General features: G+C 40.8%; 1 protein-coding gene across 1 annotated transcript; it reads left to right on the top strand.

The window, feature by feature from the left end:
• Window positions 1-280: 280 nt before the first annotated feature.
• LOC308086694 (myosin heavy chain, fast skeletal muscle-like) lies at window positions 281-18,412 on the top strand (the record flags this gene model as incomplete). Its single annotated transcript, XM_080430341.1, has 39 exons — window positions 281-487; window positions 588-731; window positions 1,502-1,658; window positions 1,755-1,782; window positions 1,872-1,992; window positions 2,113-2,205; window positions 2,293-2,356; window positions 2,544-2,642; window positions 2,734-2,837; window positions 3,478-3,616; window positions 3,709-3,827; window positions 5,028-5,177; window positions 6,364-6,534; window positions 7,717-8,029; window positions 8,556-8,620; window positions 8,928-9,015; window positions 9,339-9,456; window positions 9,545-9,668; window positions 9,765-9,901; window positions 9,984-10,239; window positions 11,234-11,476; window positions 11,670-11,846; window positions 11,935-12,080; window positions 12,228-12,318; window positions 12,619-13,008; window positions 13,249-13,375; window positions 13,497-13,615; window positions 13,724-13,920; window positions 14,012-14,195; window positions 14,289-14,454; window positions 14,803-14,927; window positions 15,043-15,351; window positions 15,488-15,691; window positions 15,778-15,903; window positions 15,994-16,164; window positions 16,475-16,579; window positions 16,666-16,761; window positions 18,043-18,171; window positions 18,290-18,412. 39 exons carry the CDS (start codon window positions 281-283, stop codon window positions 18,308-18,310), a joined length of 5,823 nt encoding a protein of 1,940 aa, XP_080286467.1. The 3' UTR covers window positions 18,311-18,412.
• Between the last annotated feature and the right edge of the window lie 80 nt (window positions 18,413-18,492).

Genomic DNA, 18,492 nt, shown 5'->3' with positions numbered 1-18,492 from the left:
CGCTGTGGGCCACACACAATTGCACTTTGACAAATAAAACCTCTTCTTCTTCTTCAAAATGGTGTGCCCCCCCCCCCCCCACACACACACACACTTAGGGTTTGCACTTGAAGGTTCCATCTGTTACTGCGTAGCGGGGAAAAGTGAGTATCATCCTTTTTCTATTAAACTAACCTACAAGACTATATAGTCCTAAAAAGTCCTACAACTCTCTGTTCAGATCTCAAGTCAGCAAAGGCATCAACGCCATCTTTATTTCTGTCTACAGAAAGCCGGCACCATGAGTACGGACGCGGAGATGGAGCAATATGGCGGGGCCGCCATATTCCTCCGTAAGCCAGAGAGGGAGAGAATGGAGGCTCAAGCTTCACCCTTTGATGCCAAAACTGCAGCATATGTGGCCGATGTTAAGGAGCTGTATCTCAAGTGTAAAATTTTAAAGAAGGACGGTAACAAAATGACCGTGGAAATCCTCGACACCAAGGAGGTACGTAGGTAGAGGTGTATCTAAAATCAAATCGTGGCACAGCACAACTGTAATCACAACACATTCTGAGGTTTTGTGTTTTCTTGTTTTTATTGTCTAGGAAAGAACTGTGAAAGAGGACGATGTGACCCCCATGAACCCTCCCAAGTATGACAAGATTGAGGACATGGCCATGATGACCCACCTCACTGAAGCCACTGTCCTGTATAACCTCAAAGAGCGTTATGCAGCGTGGATGATCTATGTAAGATGTTATACCTGCATGCTGACTCTGAGAACAGTACAGCATTCTGCTCTGAGCTGTCAATAGCGAAGATAAAAGAAAAAGAGTACAGAGTAGTAACATCCTGAAGGAAAACTAAACAAGATGTAATAACAGTTGGCTGTTCCCTCATGCCACTTGGAACAGGTGGCTGTAATTCCCCAGCCAGTGATGGAAGAAGTACTAAAAAAAAATCAATACTGCAATGCCGAAATACTCTGTTACAAGTAAAAGTCTGGTATTCAAAATGTACTTGAGTGAAAGTACAAAAGTATTGGCATCAGAATATACTTAAAGTACCAAAAGTAAAAGTGCTCATTATGCAGAACGTCCCATTTCAAAAGTTTTCAAATGTATAAAAATCTTTTGAAAATAGCAGATCTACAACGGGTTGCGAGCTTGTAGATCAGCAATGTTCAAATAGCCAAAGTTTAAATAAGGCCATATAAGTGGTAAATGTATGTTTTCTGATAATAAAAATAATAAAAATGTACAAAGTAACTAGTAACTAAACGTTTTCAAATAATTGTAAAGGGGTAAAAATACAATATTTGCATCTGCGATGTAGTGGAGTAGAAGTAAAAGTATTGAAAATGTTATACTCCAGTGAAGTAAAAAAAAACCTCAAAGTTTTACTTAAGTACAGTACTTTCCACCATTGCCCCCAGCCCTAGTGATCCGTTGTCCCAGATTATGTGTAGTGCTCGCTGCTATGTTGTATATTATAATGTTCTCTCTCTTGTCCCCTTCAGACCTACTCTGGCTTGTTCTGTGCAACTGTGAACCCCTACAAGTGGCTCCCAGTGTACGACCAGCATGTTGTAAATGCCTACAGAGGCAAGAAGCGTATTGAGGCTCCACCCCACATCTTCTCTGTCTCTGACAACGCCTATCAGTTCATGCTGATGGGTACGTACTGGTCAAGACAATGTAAACAAATATACAGCTATAATGGTTTTGTGCTGTATACATGACTAAAAGTACATTTGCTTTACATTTTTACAGATCATGAGAACCAGTCTGTCTTGATCACGTAAGTTTCTCATCTACAAAGCATAAGAAAAGAACATTGTGGTCAAATTCACTAACTGCGTTTCTCTGAATGTATGCATTTATAACCAGTGGAGAATCCGGTGCTGGAAAGACTGTGAACACCAAGCGTGTCATCCAGTACTTTGCAACAGCCTCATCTGGTACTGGAGACAAGAAGGAAGCACCAAATATCGGTGCTGGCAAAATCAAGGTATTTGTACAGGTTTTAAACTTGGACAAATTACACATTTTGAACGTGAAGAATTTATATGCAATATAGCAATTCAATTTACAATAATTCTGACCAAATTCTAAATTGGGTGATGTCTAGGGGTCACTGGAGGATCAGATTATTGCAGCCAATCCCTTGCTGGAGGCCTATGGTAATGCCAAGACTGTGAGGAATGACAACTCCTCTCGCTTTGTAAGTGTAAAATAATTATGTAATGAGACATCCTGCGATCATTTCATAATGTAGAGGGATTTTTACAAATTGTGCTTTATGAAACAGGGTAAATTCATTCGAATCTGGTTCAATAGTAGCGGTAAACTGGCCAGTGCTGATATTGAGACATGTAAGTATGAAATTCACATATGATAATTAAATCATATGTGCCTTAATTTTTAGAGGAATCAATTTTGACTTATGTACATAATAATAATAATAATAATAATAATAATAATAATAATAATAATAATAATAATAATAATAATAATAATAATAATGATAATAATATTAATAATAATACTACAACCCTTCAGATCTGCTGGAGAAGTCCAGAGTGACCTACCAGCTCTCTGCCGAGAGAGGATATCATATCTTCTATCAGATGATGACCGGTCACAAAGCTTACATTATTGGTAAATTGAAAATGGACTAATGATGCAGTGATTACATCAATGAATTAATAAAAACTAATTTTCACCCTTTTTCTTTTTAATCCCTTTTTAGACATGTGTCTGATCACCACCAACCCCTATGACTTCCCATTGTGCAGCATGGGTCAGATCACTGTGGCCAGCATTAATGACAAAGAGGAGCTGGACGCCACTGATGTCAGTAAACATATTTTTATAATAGGTTTCTAATATTCAGTGTACAGTCAGTTGCTCTGCAAGTGCAATGCTTGTGTTTTCAAGTGATGTTTTTTATGGTCATGAAGTTCATGTGGGTCATGACCGAAAGAATAAGATTGCTGATACAAGCAGCCGAAATGAGTTTTCTCAGACGGGTGGCCGTCTCTCTATCCCTTAGAGATAGAGTGAGAAGTTCGGTCATCCGCGAGAGACTCGGAGTAGAACCTCTGCTCCTTCACTTGGAAAGGAGCCAGCTTAGGTGGTTCGGGCATCTAGTACGGATGCGTCTCCCTAGGGCGGTCTTCGCTTCACGTCCCACTGGGAAGAGACCCCCTGGCAGACCAAGGACCAGATGGGGGGATTACATCTCCACACTGGCCTTGGAACACCTCAGGATCCCCCAGGAAGAAGTTGCTAATGTTGCTCGGTAAAGGGAAGTCTGGAGCTCTCTGCTGGAACTGTTGCCCCCGCGACCCGATTCCGAATAATCGGTTGAAGATGGATGGATGGATGGATGGATGTTTGTTAAAGTAATGTGTTAATGTCAATCTTTTGAACAAAGGATGCTATTGACGTCCTTCTAAAGTGATGTTTGTTAATGTTTTAATCGGATTGACAGGACGCTATTGACATCCTGGGCTTCACTAATGACGACAAGCAGTACATCTACAAGTTCACCGGTGCAGTGTTGCATCATGGGGTCTTGACGTTCAAACAGAAACAGCGTGAGGAACAGGCTGAGCCTGATGGCACAGAGGGTGAGCATTATCTTCAGCCAAGGAATGAAAACAATCAATAGTTTATCATAAGTATATCTTAATACATTCTATATTCTTATGACTTATTTTAGCGGCTGACAAGATTTCCTACCTGATGGGTCTGAACTCAGCAGAGATGCTGAAGGCTTACTGCTATCCCAGAGTGAAGGTTGGAAATGAGTATGTCACTAAGGGACAAACTGTGTCACAGGTGAGAAAGTTACTTTATTTTATTATTCTGAATTCATACACACCTTATATTCTCTACATGACATACCATTAGAACTGTTATATATTTTATTGTTCTGAATTCATACGCATCTTATATTCTTGACACAACATACCATCAGAACTGTAATATCTTTTTGTTGTTGAGTTGTGTCCAGACTTAATTGCAATCTGACATATTTCTGACTGTCAAAATATGTATATAGTATTATATATATAACATAATATATATATATCTCTCTCTCTCTATATATATATATATATATATATATATATATATATATATATATATATATATATATATATATATATATATATATATATCTCTATATATATATATATATATATATATATATATATATATATATATATATATATATATATATATATATATGTATGTATGTATGTATATATATACCCATAAAAACTACACATTGTGTAGCGATCCTATTAAAATTGCCTAGTGGGTGGGTGGGCATTTTTCCAGTTACACAGCACATGCGTGGACACGAATAAGACGACAACACACACACACACACACACACACACACACACACACACACACACACACACACACACACACACACACACACACACTAACACACACACACACACACACACAATATACATATATAATAGTATATTATATGTAACGTAGTCGTTCGGCGCAGTTCCACCACCACACAAATGCATTTTAATTCTTAAGAAGTTTGCGACGTCTCCATCCCCCCCTGTCGGCGGCCCTGACACACAAACACACACACTCACACACACACACAGACACACACACACACTCTAGTATATTATATGTACAGTATGATACACTGCCAAATAAATAATGAGAGACCACACTGAGTAGAACCGCTGCTCCTTCACTTGGAAAGGAGCCATCTTAGGTGGTTCGGAAAAAATATAAACAATTAAATACACACACATTTTAACATTCAACATTTTAAAGTAATAAAAAAGTAATTATATTCAAAACAAATCACTTAAAATTCACATAATGTCTCATTTCAACAGAGTGGGTGACAGTCTTTCAGCCTTTCAAGTTAATCAGTCCGTGCTATACCACAGTGCTATACCCACACTAAATGGGGGTGGAAAATGCATGGATGTATACTTCTTTGGAAGAAATGTAATACAATTCACACCCCTACTAATAACTTTCCTGTTTCCGTAGGTAATGAACTCAGTGGGTGCCTTGGCTAAGTCCATCTATGAGAAGATGTTCTTGTGGATGGTCATCAGGATCAACGAGATGCTGGACACCAAGAACCCGAGAAGCTACTACATTGGTGTGCTGGACATCGCTGGTTTTGAAATCTTTGATGTAAGCATGGACTTGTTTTTTAAGTTGTAGACTAATTACTTTTTGTCACAATTACTTTAAAGGAGTGGTTCACCCCAAAACATTACATTACATTACATTACAGTCATTTAGCAGACGCTTTTATCCAAAGCGACTTACAATAAGTGTATTCAACATAGGTAGGGAACAAAAACTACTAATCACCAGAAGTCTTTAGTGCATTTTCTGCAAAAACAAGCAACCAAGAGTATACCTAGCGCTAAGGTAAAAGTGCAATATATCAGCTACCTATTTCCTTAAACAGATGAGACAAAATAGCTAAATCAAATGAGCATGAGCTAAAACAATTAAGTGTATCGACTAAACAAGATCCAATAAACAATACAACAATAGACAACAAGCGTTCGTACAACTAGTTAACAACAAGTAGGTCAGGCAGAGAGGAAGGGTAGTGTTTCCTGAAGAGGTGGGTTTTCAACCTGCGGCGAAATATGGGCAGTGACTCTGCTGTCCTAACATCAGTGGGAAGTTCATTCCACCACTGTGGGGCCAGAACAGAAAAGAGTCGTGACTGTGTGGATCGGCCAGAAGGACCCTTGAGTGACGAGGCAATCAGTCGCCCCGAGGTGGCAGACCGAAGTGGTCGGGCAGGGGTGTAGGCATCGACCATAGCCCGGAGGTAGGAAGGAGCTGTTCCTTTCACTGCCCTATAGGCTAACACCAGGGTTTTGAACTGGATGCGAGCCGCTACGGGGAGCCAGTGTAGAGAACGGAGAAGGATGGTTGTGTGGGAGAACTTGGGGCGGTTGAACACCAGACGAGCCGCAGCTTTCTGAACAAGCTCCAGAGGTCTGATGGCAGATGCCGGAGCACCAGCAAATCTATCAATTACACACCCCATGAAGCATTGAAGTCATGGAGATGTTTTTGTTTTTATCGCATTCCTAAACCAATCATTTGATAACCGGCGGTCTCTCCGGTAAGAGACACAAACAGTCTCCTTTGTGTAAGTAAAGTGTTTTTGTGCAATTAAGGCGTTCATTTACACAAAAACACAAAAAGAGGTTTTCTGCCCAACAACAACGATATATATACTGTAGCAACATAGGTTTTTCAGAAAACTTGTTAGGATTCAGAAGACATTTGTAGAATCGGCCTCAGGTCTTAATGGGTTAAAAGATTAAAGTAATGATATTTCCACCTGCAGTTCAACACCCTGGAGCAGCTGTGCATCAACTTCACCAATGAGAAACTGCAACAGTTTTTCAATCACACCATGTTTGTACTGGAACAAGAAGAGTACAAGAAAGAGGGCATTCCCTGGGATACCATTGACTTCGGGATGGACCTGGCCGTCTGCATTGAGCTCATTGAGAAGGTAATATACTGTCTGCATTGAGCTCATTGAGAAGGTAATATACTGTCTGCATTGAGCTCATTGAGAAGGTAATATACTGTATGCATTGAGCTCATTGAGAAGGTAATATACTGTCTGCATTGAGCTCATTGAGAAGGTATAATATTATTTTGTGACGTTAAAACACGTCATGAAATGGCTTTATTGCTAACTTTTTTACTAAGCTTAGTCAAACATGGTTAATTTATGAAGATAAACCATCCCAATTGGAACCACTAGAGGCGAAATGGTACAAATCCTACAAATGGTCCCCTAAGTGGTCGTCTGATGGAAAATCTCGCAAACGTCCGATGTTTACTGGTGCTAGATCCTGCGACAGTGTGTTGCTGGGACAGAGAAAGGTTGATAATAAAGGTGATTTTCTCCTGATTTGTCTCTCTTTAAAATTCTTGCGAATATTTTGTGGCTTGTGGCGATTGGGTCCAATATTTAGTTCAGTGACCATGGGGCTAAAGAATCGTTCAGAAGCTGTGTTTACGTTCACTCTTCCATTGGAAATAATAGACTCCAACCTGCTTCCGGTCTCCTAAAAAGGCGGCCACCTTCTCCACACAGATACAGGAAGTAAATCGGAGATAGCGTGCCATTCTTTTTTTTTTCTTGGGCTTAGCTCAGAAACAGAGGTGTGGTGTTTTTAAACCAATCAAACGGTCCCGTTCCCTCGAGCAATGGGATAGAGGAGGTCTCGTCTCACAGCAGCGTAGCTGTTTGTTCTCTCATCGTGTATAAGTTTAAAACGAGTAATGGCCATCATCTTGAGTTGGCTAAAGAACGTAGCAGTCCAAGAGTGTTTCCCTAATTGAAATCAGGAGCGAGTGGAGGAACGTGAGCACTGAGCGATGAGAATCACGCAGGTGAATTCAATCAAGATTCATATATATTCATAAGGGCCTATCTATGTCATTCTGCAGTACGTTTACGGCAATTAAAATTCAATTGTTAGGGACTTTTGACATAAGAATAAAAATTTTAAAAATCTAAAATTTCTGTCATCTAATGATAGATATGTCCTCATTATGACCGTGGGTATGCTCTAAAAGTGTGAAACCCGTATTTTTTATTTCACCACATCTATAATTGTTGTTTATGTTATTGCATTAAGTTTTTGCTTTTGGTGATTTGTCTTTTGTCTCCTTCACAAAGCCCTTGGGTATCTTCTCCATCCTTGAAGAGGAGTGCATGTTCCCAAAGGCCTCAGACACCACCTTCAAGGCCAAGCTCTATGATCAGCATCTTGGAAAGTGTAAAGCCTTTGAGAAGCCCAAGCCTGTCAAAGGCAAGCCTGAGGCAATGCAGCCCCACTTCGCCCTGGTGCACTACGCCGGTACGGTGGACTACAGCATCGCAGGCTGGCTAGAGAAAAACAAGGATCCCCTCAACGACTCTGTGGTGCAACTGTACCAGAAGTCTTCAGTGAAGCTTCTGTCTGTGTTCTATCCTCCTCCTGAGCCTGAAGGTATGTTTATTAATATAATATAATGTGTTCTATCCTCCTCCTGAGCCTGAAGGTATGTTTATTAATATAATAATATAATATAATGTGTTCTATCCTCCTCCTGAGCCTGAAGGTATGTTTATTAATATAATAATATAATATGTGTTATATCCTCCTTTTGAGCCTGAAGGTATGTTTATTAATATAATAATATAATATAATATAATATAATATAATATAATATAATATAATATAATATAATATAATATAATATAATATAATATAATGTGTTCTGTCCTCCTCCTGAGCCTGAATGGTAACAGTTAAACTGCTGACTTTGTTCTATCCTCCCCCCAAAAAATTAAGGGAAATCAATATATCTAATCAAATCAATTACCATTTTGAAGGATTTGAACCCGGTTTCCTGTGCAAGTGCTGAATCTTTTACCATTGAGCTAATAGAGCCTACAATATATCTGTTGACTTAACAAATGAAGAATAATTTGTTAAAGTTAAAATAAACTGTCTGCTCATGATTCTACCAAAGGAGCGTCGGCAGGAGGCAAGAAGAAGAAGGGTGGTTCCATGATGACTGTGTCTGCTGCTTTCAGGGTAAGAATATTTATTCATTATCAACATTATCTAGTCATGCAACAAATAGGCACAATATATTGTCATGTTGTAAATATTAATAAACAATGTTGTGAGCTTATAGATCAGCTATTCTTGAATAGCTGCAGAATAAAATAGGGCTTGTTGTATGTTTTGCTTAAATGTTTGAAATAATAATCTAAATCTGCAAAGTAACTAGTAGCCTAACTAAAGTTTTCAAATAATTGTAGTGAAGGAAAAAGTACAATATTGTATAATTTTTTTTACTGATAATGAACCTACTTGGCTCTTTATTATGTCTCAACAGGAGAACCTGGGGAAGCTGATGACCAACCTGAGGAGCACTCATCCTCACTTTGTGCGTTGCCTGATTCCTAACGAGTCCAAGACTCCAGGTAAACACTGAAAATATATATAATTATATATATATTATTATTATACGTAATTATATATATATATATATATATATATATATATATATATATATATATATATATATATATATGATTCCTAACAAGTGCAAGCCTCCAGATAAACAACGGGGAAAAAATGTATATATATATATATATATATATAGATATATGAATCCCAACGAGTCCAAGACTCGAAAATACTAATTTAAAATATGATTTTGAGGTGGTCATTTAATGCGCCTTAGGCCAGTGTGTCCTTATTTTGTCCTAATAATAATAATAATAATGAAGCAACATCTTTACAGGCCTGATGGAGAACTTCCTGGTCATACATCAGCTGAGGTGTAATGGTGTGCTGGAGGGCATCAGGATTTGTAGGAAGGGCTACCCCAGCAGAATCCCCTATGCTGACTTCAAGCAAAGGTATTCATTCCTTTTTTCCTGGTTTTAGTTCCATAACTATTTACGGGAGGCATGCAAAATGACCATGAACTTTTGCAAAATACTATAGGTACAAAGTACTGAATGCCGCCGCATGTCCTGAGGGCCAGTTCATGGACAACAAGAAAGCCTCGGAGAAGCTGCTTGGGTCCATTGATGTACCTGTCGAGGAGTACAAGTTTGGACACACCAAGGTAAACACACTCCGAATCTGCATCATTTTATTGAGAGAGGACTAAAAGTTGTCTTTGCAGTCGATTATTTACATACGTTTGTAATATCCTATGCAGGTGTTCTTCAAAGCTGGTCTGCTGGGTACGCTGGAGGAAATGCGAGATGAGAAGCTGGCTATTCTGGTCGGCATGACTCAGGCTCTCTCCCGAGGTTACCTCATGCGGAAGGAGTTTGTTGAGATGATGAAAAGAAGGTATTCTTTGCCAACATAATTTAATGTAATATTTAGTTTCTAAGGTACACTTTTTCAATTACCGGAACTGTTTCCCCAACAGAGAAGCCATTTTCACCATCCAGTTCAACGTGCGCGCATTCGTGAACGTGAAACACTGGCCATGGATGAAGCTCTACTACAAGATCAAGCCTCTTCTGCAGAGTGCTGAGACTGAGAAGGAGCTGATGAACATGAAGGAGAACTATGAAAAAATGAAGATTGACCTGGCTACGGCCCTGGCCTCTAAAAAATCACTGGATGAGAAGATGATTTCTCTGGTACAGGAGAAGAATAACCTGGCACTGGCAGCCTCATCAGTAAGTACATTTCTGCAAGGACGTTTTGTACCTCAAATCGTATTATAATCTTAGCTTGAATCTTTTCTCATATCTTATCTCATATAGTCATCTTGAACAAGCACTGATGTAGTGAGTTTCTGCACTGAGCTCGGATCAAACCGCTCTCCCCAACTCGGCAACCCGAAGCACAACCTTACTGTGTCAATAGAGCTAAGCCTGTCGATTGGCAGAGCTGTTGTAGCCGGGTCTTGTTCCGGGATCACTACATATATATATATATATTTTTAACTACATTTTTATCCCACGATTTTGCAACCCCATTTTTTTCACCCAGTGCCAATTCTCTAAGTAATCCTGGGCACTACACTCCCTCTGCCAACCTAGGGAGAGCCCAGAGCCTAGCTCATACCTCCTGCAATGCATGAGAGCTAACAAGCCTTCTTATCACCTGACAGAGGAGAGTTTCCCCGGTAGGACGTAGTGCGTGGAAGGAACACGTTATTCCAACCAGTTCCTTTCCCCTCCATCAGACGCCCTGGCCAGGGGGAGGCAGTATAGTGACTAGGATTACTGCATGTTTTTGTGAGGGAATCTACCGGGGAGAACATGCAAACTCCACACAGAGAGGCCCTTTCGCCAACCCCACCTAGGGTATGGGCACTGATGACGTGGAGGGGAGGACACGGCCCCAGCGCCCACAGCGTCCCCAGCTGGAATCGAACCCAGGACCTTCTAGCTGTGAGGCGACAGCGCTACCGACTGCGCCACCGTGCTACGAACTGGGCCATTTACCCCCTCGTTTTTTTTAGAGCGCATCCTCACGCTTCAGACTTCACACATTACGCTCCTCACAACTCACAACGTCCCTCACGAGAAGACAACCCGCTCCACATCCTGCCGCTAGATTTTAATGGAGCTAAGCTCAATTGGCAGAGATATGTTGCGGCTTGGTCTTGTCCGGCCGGGTCACTACACTGACATGTTTCCTTATTTATTTATTTTTGACCTCAAGGGAGAAGATAGTCTGAACGATGCTGAGGAGAGATGTGAGGGTCTTATTAAAAGTAAGATCCAGTTGGAGGCAAAACTCAAAGAGACAACTGAGAGACTGGAGGACGAGGAGGAGATCAACGCTGAGCTGACCGCCAAGAAGCGGAAGCTGGAGGATGAATGCTCTGAGCTCAAGAAGGACATTGATGACCTGGAGCTGACCTTGGCCAAAGTGGAGAAGGAGAAACACGCCACTGAAAACAAGGTTCATGATTATACACTCTATGATCATACACTCTATGATCATACACTCTATGATCATACACTCTATGATTATACACTCTATGATTATACACTCTACGATTATACACTCTATACTCTATGAACAAGGTTCATGGTTATACACTCTATTAGTTGTCTTATCAATTTATAATACAAATTCTGTTGTGCTTATTCAGGTGAAGAACCTGACCGAGGAGATGGCCTCTCAGGATGAAGGTCTTGCTAAGCTGACCAAGGAAAAGAAGGCCCTCCAAGAGGCCCATCAGCAGACCCTGGATGACCTGCAGGCAGAGGAAGACAAAGTCAACACTCTGACCAAGGCCAAGACCAAGCTGGAACAGCAAGTTGATGATGTGAGTTCATCAAGTGAATCAAGATGTTTTGAACACATTATGTTTATTGTTGTTACTGAATTATTCATTGTTGTTTTTATTTGTGCAGTTGGAGGGTTCTCTGGAGCAAGAGAAGAAGCTCCGCATGGACCTGGAGAGAGCCAAGAGAAAGCTTGAGGGGGATCTGAAACTGGCCCAGGAATCCATCATGGACCTGGAGAACGACAAGCAGCAGTCAGACGAGAAGATAAAGAAGTAATGTGGAACACAATAATACTATTTAATAATAATAATAATTCAAATTAATAATGAATTAATAATAATAACAATGATGACATTTCATGGAGAAAAAACACCTGCAGAATGACACTAAAATTAAATATGATGTACTGTATTCCACAGGAAGGAGTTTGAAACAAGCCAGCTTCTGAGTAAGATTGAGGATGAACAATCTTTGGGGGCTCAGCTGCAGAAGAAGATCAAAGAGCTCCAGGTATTTAACATTTCTTTCAAATCTAAGGTCTAAACCCTACATAGGTAGTTGATCAGGGTCCCCCATGGGTCTATACTTGGCCCCCTCCTTTTTTTTCCCCTTTTACCAAATCTCTTTGCCACTGCAGATCCAAAGCTCACAATGTGTCTCATCACAAAATGTTGTAAATGTTTGCTTATTATGACATGCCCAAACTAGGGACGCAAGGGTTCATTCAAGTGGTTAAATCTTTTTTTATAATAATAATTATGGGTAAATCCTTATTTTCACATGTTATTCTAATATCATTAATTTGAAAAGGCTCGTATTGAAGAACTGGAGGAAGAGATCGAGGCTGAACGTGCCGCTCGTGCCAAGGTTGAGAAGCAGAGAGCTGATCTCTCCAGGGAACTTGAGGAAATCAGTGAGAGGCTGGAGGAGGCTGGTGGAGCCACCTCCGCTCAGATCGAGATGAACAAGAAGCGTGAGGCTGAGTTCCAGAAGCTGCGTCGTGACCTCGAAGAGTCCACCCTGCAGCACGAGGCCACCGCCTCTGGCCTCCGTAAGAAACAGGCTGACAGTGTTGCGGAGCTGGGTGAACAGATCGACAACCTCCAGCGTGTCAAGCAGAAACTGGAGAAGGAGAAGAGCGAATACAAGATGGAGATCGATGACCTGTCCAGCAACATGGAGGCTGTCTCTAAGGCAAAGGTAAGAATGGAATATCTGTGGACAATTCTTCAGATAATACTTGTTCAATGAACTGAAAATGAAAAGATACTTGAAATGCATTGATTGATGGCCAGTGATTGATCCCACTTCTGACATCAATAGCAGTGTTTCGTTTCTAAACAAAGAACTCAATTGACAATTTAGAGAAATGTGTACTATATTGAACTACTGTCAAAATGCTACTGTCATTAATTGAATATGTACAATGTTAATTAACAGGGAAATCTTGAGAAGATGTGCCGCACCCTTGAGGACCAACTCAGTGAAATCAAGTCCAAGAGTGATGAGAATGCTCGCCAGATAAATGATATTGGAGCTCAGAGAGCAAGACTTTTGACTGAAAATGGTAAATGTTGTTGTTTGTCAATGGTACCAAATTCCATATTTAGAGATGATGATTTGATTAACAGTTTTCCCAAGCCTTTTACGAATATGTATTTAACAAATATGATACAACTTTTTTTAAGGTGAGTTTACTCGTCAACTTGAGGAGAAGGAAGCTCTTGTCTCACAGCTCACTAGAGGCAAGCAGGCCTTCACCCAACAGATTGAAGAGTTGAAGAGACACGTTGAAGAGGAGGTCAAGGTGAGGAGCATTTTCTCCATATACATATACTTCTACAAATAGGCCTTAGATTATATTTCTGTGTTATTATATTCAGTTGACATTATTTTGGCAATTTTCTTTTGTCAGGCAAAGAATGCCCTTGCCCATGGTGTGCAATCAGCTCGCCATGACTGTGACCTTCTGAGGGAGCAGTTTGAGGAGGAACAGGAAGCCAAGGCTGAACTGCAGCGTGGAATGTCCAAGGCCAACAGTGAGGTGGCTCAGTGGAGGAGCAAGTATGAGACTGATGCTGTCCAACGCACTGAGGAGCTGGAGGAAGCTAAGTAAGTGATCGGTGTTTTACACTATCAGGTACCACTCTTTATACAAAATATTGCCCACAATGATTTGATTCCATTCTAAACTGACCAACAGGAAGAAGCTAGCCCAGCGACTTCAGGAAGCTGAGGAGCAAATTGAGGCTGTGAATTCCAAGTGTGCCTCTCTGGAGAAAACCAAACAGAGACTCCAGGGTGAAGTGGAAGACCTCATGATTGATGTGGAGAGGGCCAATGGTTTGGCTGCCAACCTTGACAAGAAACAGAGGAACTTCGATAAGGTGCTTTGACATACAGTAGATTATTTTAAAACGTAATGATTTTAGCCTCCATAAAGTGGTGGTAAATGACACGTCATTACAAATGGTGTGCAGGTCCTGGCAGAATGGAAGCAGAAATACGAAGAGGGACAGGCAGAGCTGGAGGGAGCTCAGAAAGAGTCTCGTTCTCTCAGCACTGAGTTGTTTAAGATGAAGAATTCCTATGAGGAGTCTCTGGACCAACTGGAGACCATGAAGAGAGAGAACAAGAACCTGCAGCGTGAGTCTTTCTCTACATACTTCGTTCAATATCAGCTTTACTTCAATGTTTTTTGCCAACTTGTTTTGAGCCAAGGCTGGTGTTTGTTAACGGGTCAAAATGGGTCCTCATTTTAATCAGTTTATCTCAAAGTTGGGTTCATGTGTGTTTAATATTCAAAGTAAATATAAACATAAACGTTTTTTAAGTTAATATTCTACAAATTTCTCTCAATTGTCTATTGAGTAGGCTACTTTGTTTAGAAACGAAACACTACAATTGATGTCAGAAGTGGGATCAATCAATGTATATAGAGTTCAAGATCAATTGTGGATTAGGCTCCTCATTAATGATTTTCAATCAATGCAGAGGAGATCTCAGACCTGACTGAACAGATTGGTGAGACTGGAAAGAACATCCATGAGCTGGAAAAGAACAAGAAACAGGTGGAGACAGAGAAGTCAGAGATCCAGACAGCCCTTGAGGAAGCTGAGGTAAGACTTTTAGCTTGGCAATTGTCGCTATATTAGATTTTGTAGATTTTATAATACGATTCAAAAAGTGGAGTAATACATAATACATGCCTTTTGATCCCGTGTTACATTTTAGGGTACTCTGGAGCACGAGGAGTCCAAGATTCTTCGTGTCCAGCTGGAGCTCAACCAGATCAAGGGTGAGGTGGACAGGAAGCTGGCAGAGAAGGATGAAGAGATGGAGCAGATCAAGAGGAACAGCCAGAGGGTGATTGACTCCATGCAGAGCACTCTGGACTCTGAGGTCAGGAGCAGGAACGATGCCCTGAGGATCAAGAAGAAGATGGAGGGAGACCTGAACGAGATGGAGGTTCAGCTGAGTCATGCCAACCGCCAGGCTGCTGAGTCCCAGAAGCAGCTGAGGAACGTCCAAGGACAGCTGAAGGTGCAAAACATATATAGTTAGACACATATTGAACAAAACATTGTAGTTAGACACATATCCAAACAGTGGAACTGCTCTGATGAATGAGTCACATTCTGTTGTTTCTCTTCACCACTTCAAATGTGATTTATCCTAGGATGCCCAACTGCACCTTGATGATGCTATCAGAAGTCAAGAAGATCTGAAGGAACAAGCTGCCATGGTGGAGCGTAGGAACGGCCTCATGGTTGCAGAGATTGAGGAGCTGAGAGTGGCTCTGGAACAGACAGAGAGAGGCCGCAAAGTGGCTGAACAAGAACTAGTGGATATTAGTGAACGTGCTGGACTGTTGCACTCCCAGGTCAAGTCAATGAAAAACTCTCAACACCAAATATTTAACATACAAGTCATGCATACTTACATTGTTCAACTGAATGTTTATTTTAGAACACAAGCCTTTTGAACACCAAGAAAAAACTGGAGGCTGACCTGATCCAGGTCCAAGGTGAAGTGGACGACAGTGTTCAAGAAGCAAGGAATGCTGAGGAGAAGGCCAAGAAGGCCATCACTGATGTAAGTTAGGATGTCCTACTCTCATCTGTTAGATATCCTCATGTCACGCTTCATATTAACATACAATACAATGCAACAATGACATTCCAGGCTGCTATGATGGCCGAGGAGTTGAAGAAGGAGCAGGACACCAGTTCTCACCTGGAGAGGATGAAGAAGAACCTGGAGGTCACAGTCAAGGACCTGCAGCACCGCCTCGATGAGGCTGAGAACCTGGCGATGAAGGGAGGCAAGAAGCAGCTCCAGAAACTGGAGTCTAGGGTAAGATGTGGTTTACTTCAACATGGGTTATAATCATAGAGCCTGGCTATGAAGAGAGGCAAGAAGCAGCTCCAGAAACTGGAGTCTAGGGTAAGATGTGGTTTAATACCAACACAGGTTATAGTCATAGACAATGATATAAGAAGAATTAACCTCATAGTGCATACTTCAATTCTGAAGGTGTTATAGTCATAGACAATGAAATAAGAAGAAATAACGTATTTGTGCATAATTCAATTCTGAAGGTGTTATAGTCATAGACAATGAAATAAGAAGAAATAACTTCATTGTACATAATTCAATTCTGAAGGTGCGTGAACTGGAGGGAGAGAATGAAGCTGAAGTGAGACGTGGAGCGGATGCTGTTAAAGGTGTCCGCAAATACGAGAGGAGAGTGAAGGAGCTGACATACCAGGTACTGTAAAACCATGTTCACTTCAGTGACAAAATCAATAGATTGCATGAACATACAACTAATGCATAAATTAACTGTTTCTTCAGACTGAAGAGGACAAGAAAAATCTTGCCAGGCTTCAGGATCTGGTAGATAAACTGCAGATGAAGGTCAAGGGCTACAAGAGACAGGCTGAGGAAGCGGTAAGAAAAATATTACGTTTTATTTTTTATTTTTGTGTGTGTGCAACCACACCAAGGAATCATTTTCTGAACCACTTAAGCCCTACAGTACTGTATATGCTTCTATGACTGGGGTCCCCCAGGGCTCTATACTAGGTTCGCTCCTTTCTTCCCTCTAAACCAAAGATCTCCACTGAAAACATCTACAAGCTCATCATGCTGCATTGTAAGTTTGTAGATCTGCTTTATTTTCGCCGAATATTCGCCAGTTTTCACAGAAGGTTCGCATATTATAACATACCCAGAATAGGGATGCTAGGGTTCAAGTTCACACTATGGAGTCATAGTAATCAGTTATGTATAATGCTTTTATGATGTGAATATGACCATCAACAGCGTGTTCTTCACTGTCTATTTAGGTGATTTCTGTGAGCGGCACAATAGAAATAGTTTCCACACAAATCTCAAAGATTGGCGTGGCACGGCAGCCACACCATAGTGCCACGCTGCACATGCGGGTTATGTGTGGATGGATGCTGGCCTGTTAACGTATGGGTGCTGAGCCTCCATGAGTCCACAACGCATGAGCGATGCACACGCATGCAGTGTGTTTCAGGCATCATGATTAAAACTACATTACCCAGCTGCCATTGAGAAATGTCTGCCTGCCGTGCCTGGATGCCGAGCAAGCTGTGCCATCATGATCACAATGATGGTTGATTGATTTAGAAAGATAGACCATCCCAATTGGAATCACTAGAGGTGAAATGGTACACAAATCCTACAAATGGTCTCCTATTGTAAGAGCTGCTGGTGGCAGATCTTGCGAACATCCTATGTTTACTGGTGCTAGATCCGGCGAGAGTGTGTTGCTGGGAAGGAGAAAGGTCGATAATAAAGTTGATTTTCTCCTGATTTGTCTCTCTGAAAAAAATTTAATTTAAGTATGAAAATCTTGGGAAGATTGTGTGGCTTGTGACGATTGGGTCCAATATTTAGTTCAGTGACCATGGGGCTAAAGAATCGTGTTCACATTCACTCTTCCATTGGAATTAACTCCAACCTTTTTCCGGTCTCCTAAAAAGGCGGCCACCTACTTCACGCAGATACTGGAAGTAAACCGGAGATGGAATGTCTGTTTTTCTTTTCTTTTTGTCTTGGATGACACTTATTATGAACATGCAACATAGGCCACTGCATAGCTACAACCACACTTAACAATTCTCCTGATATTGTTGTCTTGTTATCGTAAGATGCTCTTTTCAAATATTGAGGCTTTGAACCATCTCTATCATATTGTAGGAGGAACAAGCCAACACTCACCTGTCCAAGTGCAGAAAGGTTCAGAATGAGCTGGAGGAGGCTGAAGAGCGTGCTGACATTGCTGAATCCCAGGTCAACAAGATGAGAGCTAAAAGTCGTGACTCTAAGGTAAGAACTAAGAATTCATGAAATATGAACAAGGCACATTATGTTGGTTATCATTAACTGAGATTCAACTAAAGATTTGTGTTGAACATATTAGTCTAATATATTAATCTTTTCACAGGGAAAAGATGCTGCTGAATAGTTTCTTCAATCCAAGAATTCACCCTAAAACGTCATAAAATATGACGCATTGGGGCTATATTCAATAAAAGGTTATAAAACGTCATAAAATATGATGCATTAGGCCTGTATTCAATAAAGCATTATAAATATACATATTTTGTCAATTGTTGTTTTCATTATCTCTGCCAGGCCAAAGGCTGG

Source organism: Gymnoscopelus braueri (genome assembly GCF_963280865.1).
Source record: "Gymnoscopelus braueri genome assembly, chromosome: 1".
In the NCBI taxonomy this organism is placed as follows: Eukaryota; Metazoa; Chordata; class Actinopteri; order Myctophiformes; family Myctophidae; genus Gymnoscopelus; species Gymnoscopelus braueri.
The sequence above is the reverse complement of the archived record's forward strand: the minus strand, read 5'-3'. Positions and strand labels throughout refer to the sequence as shown.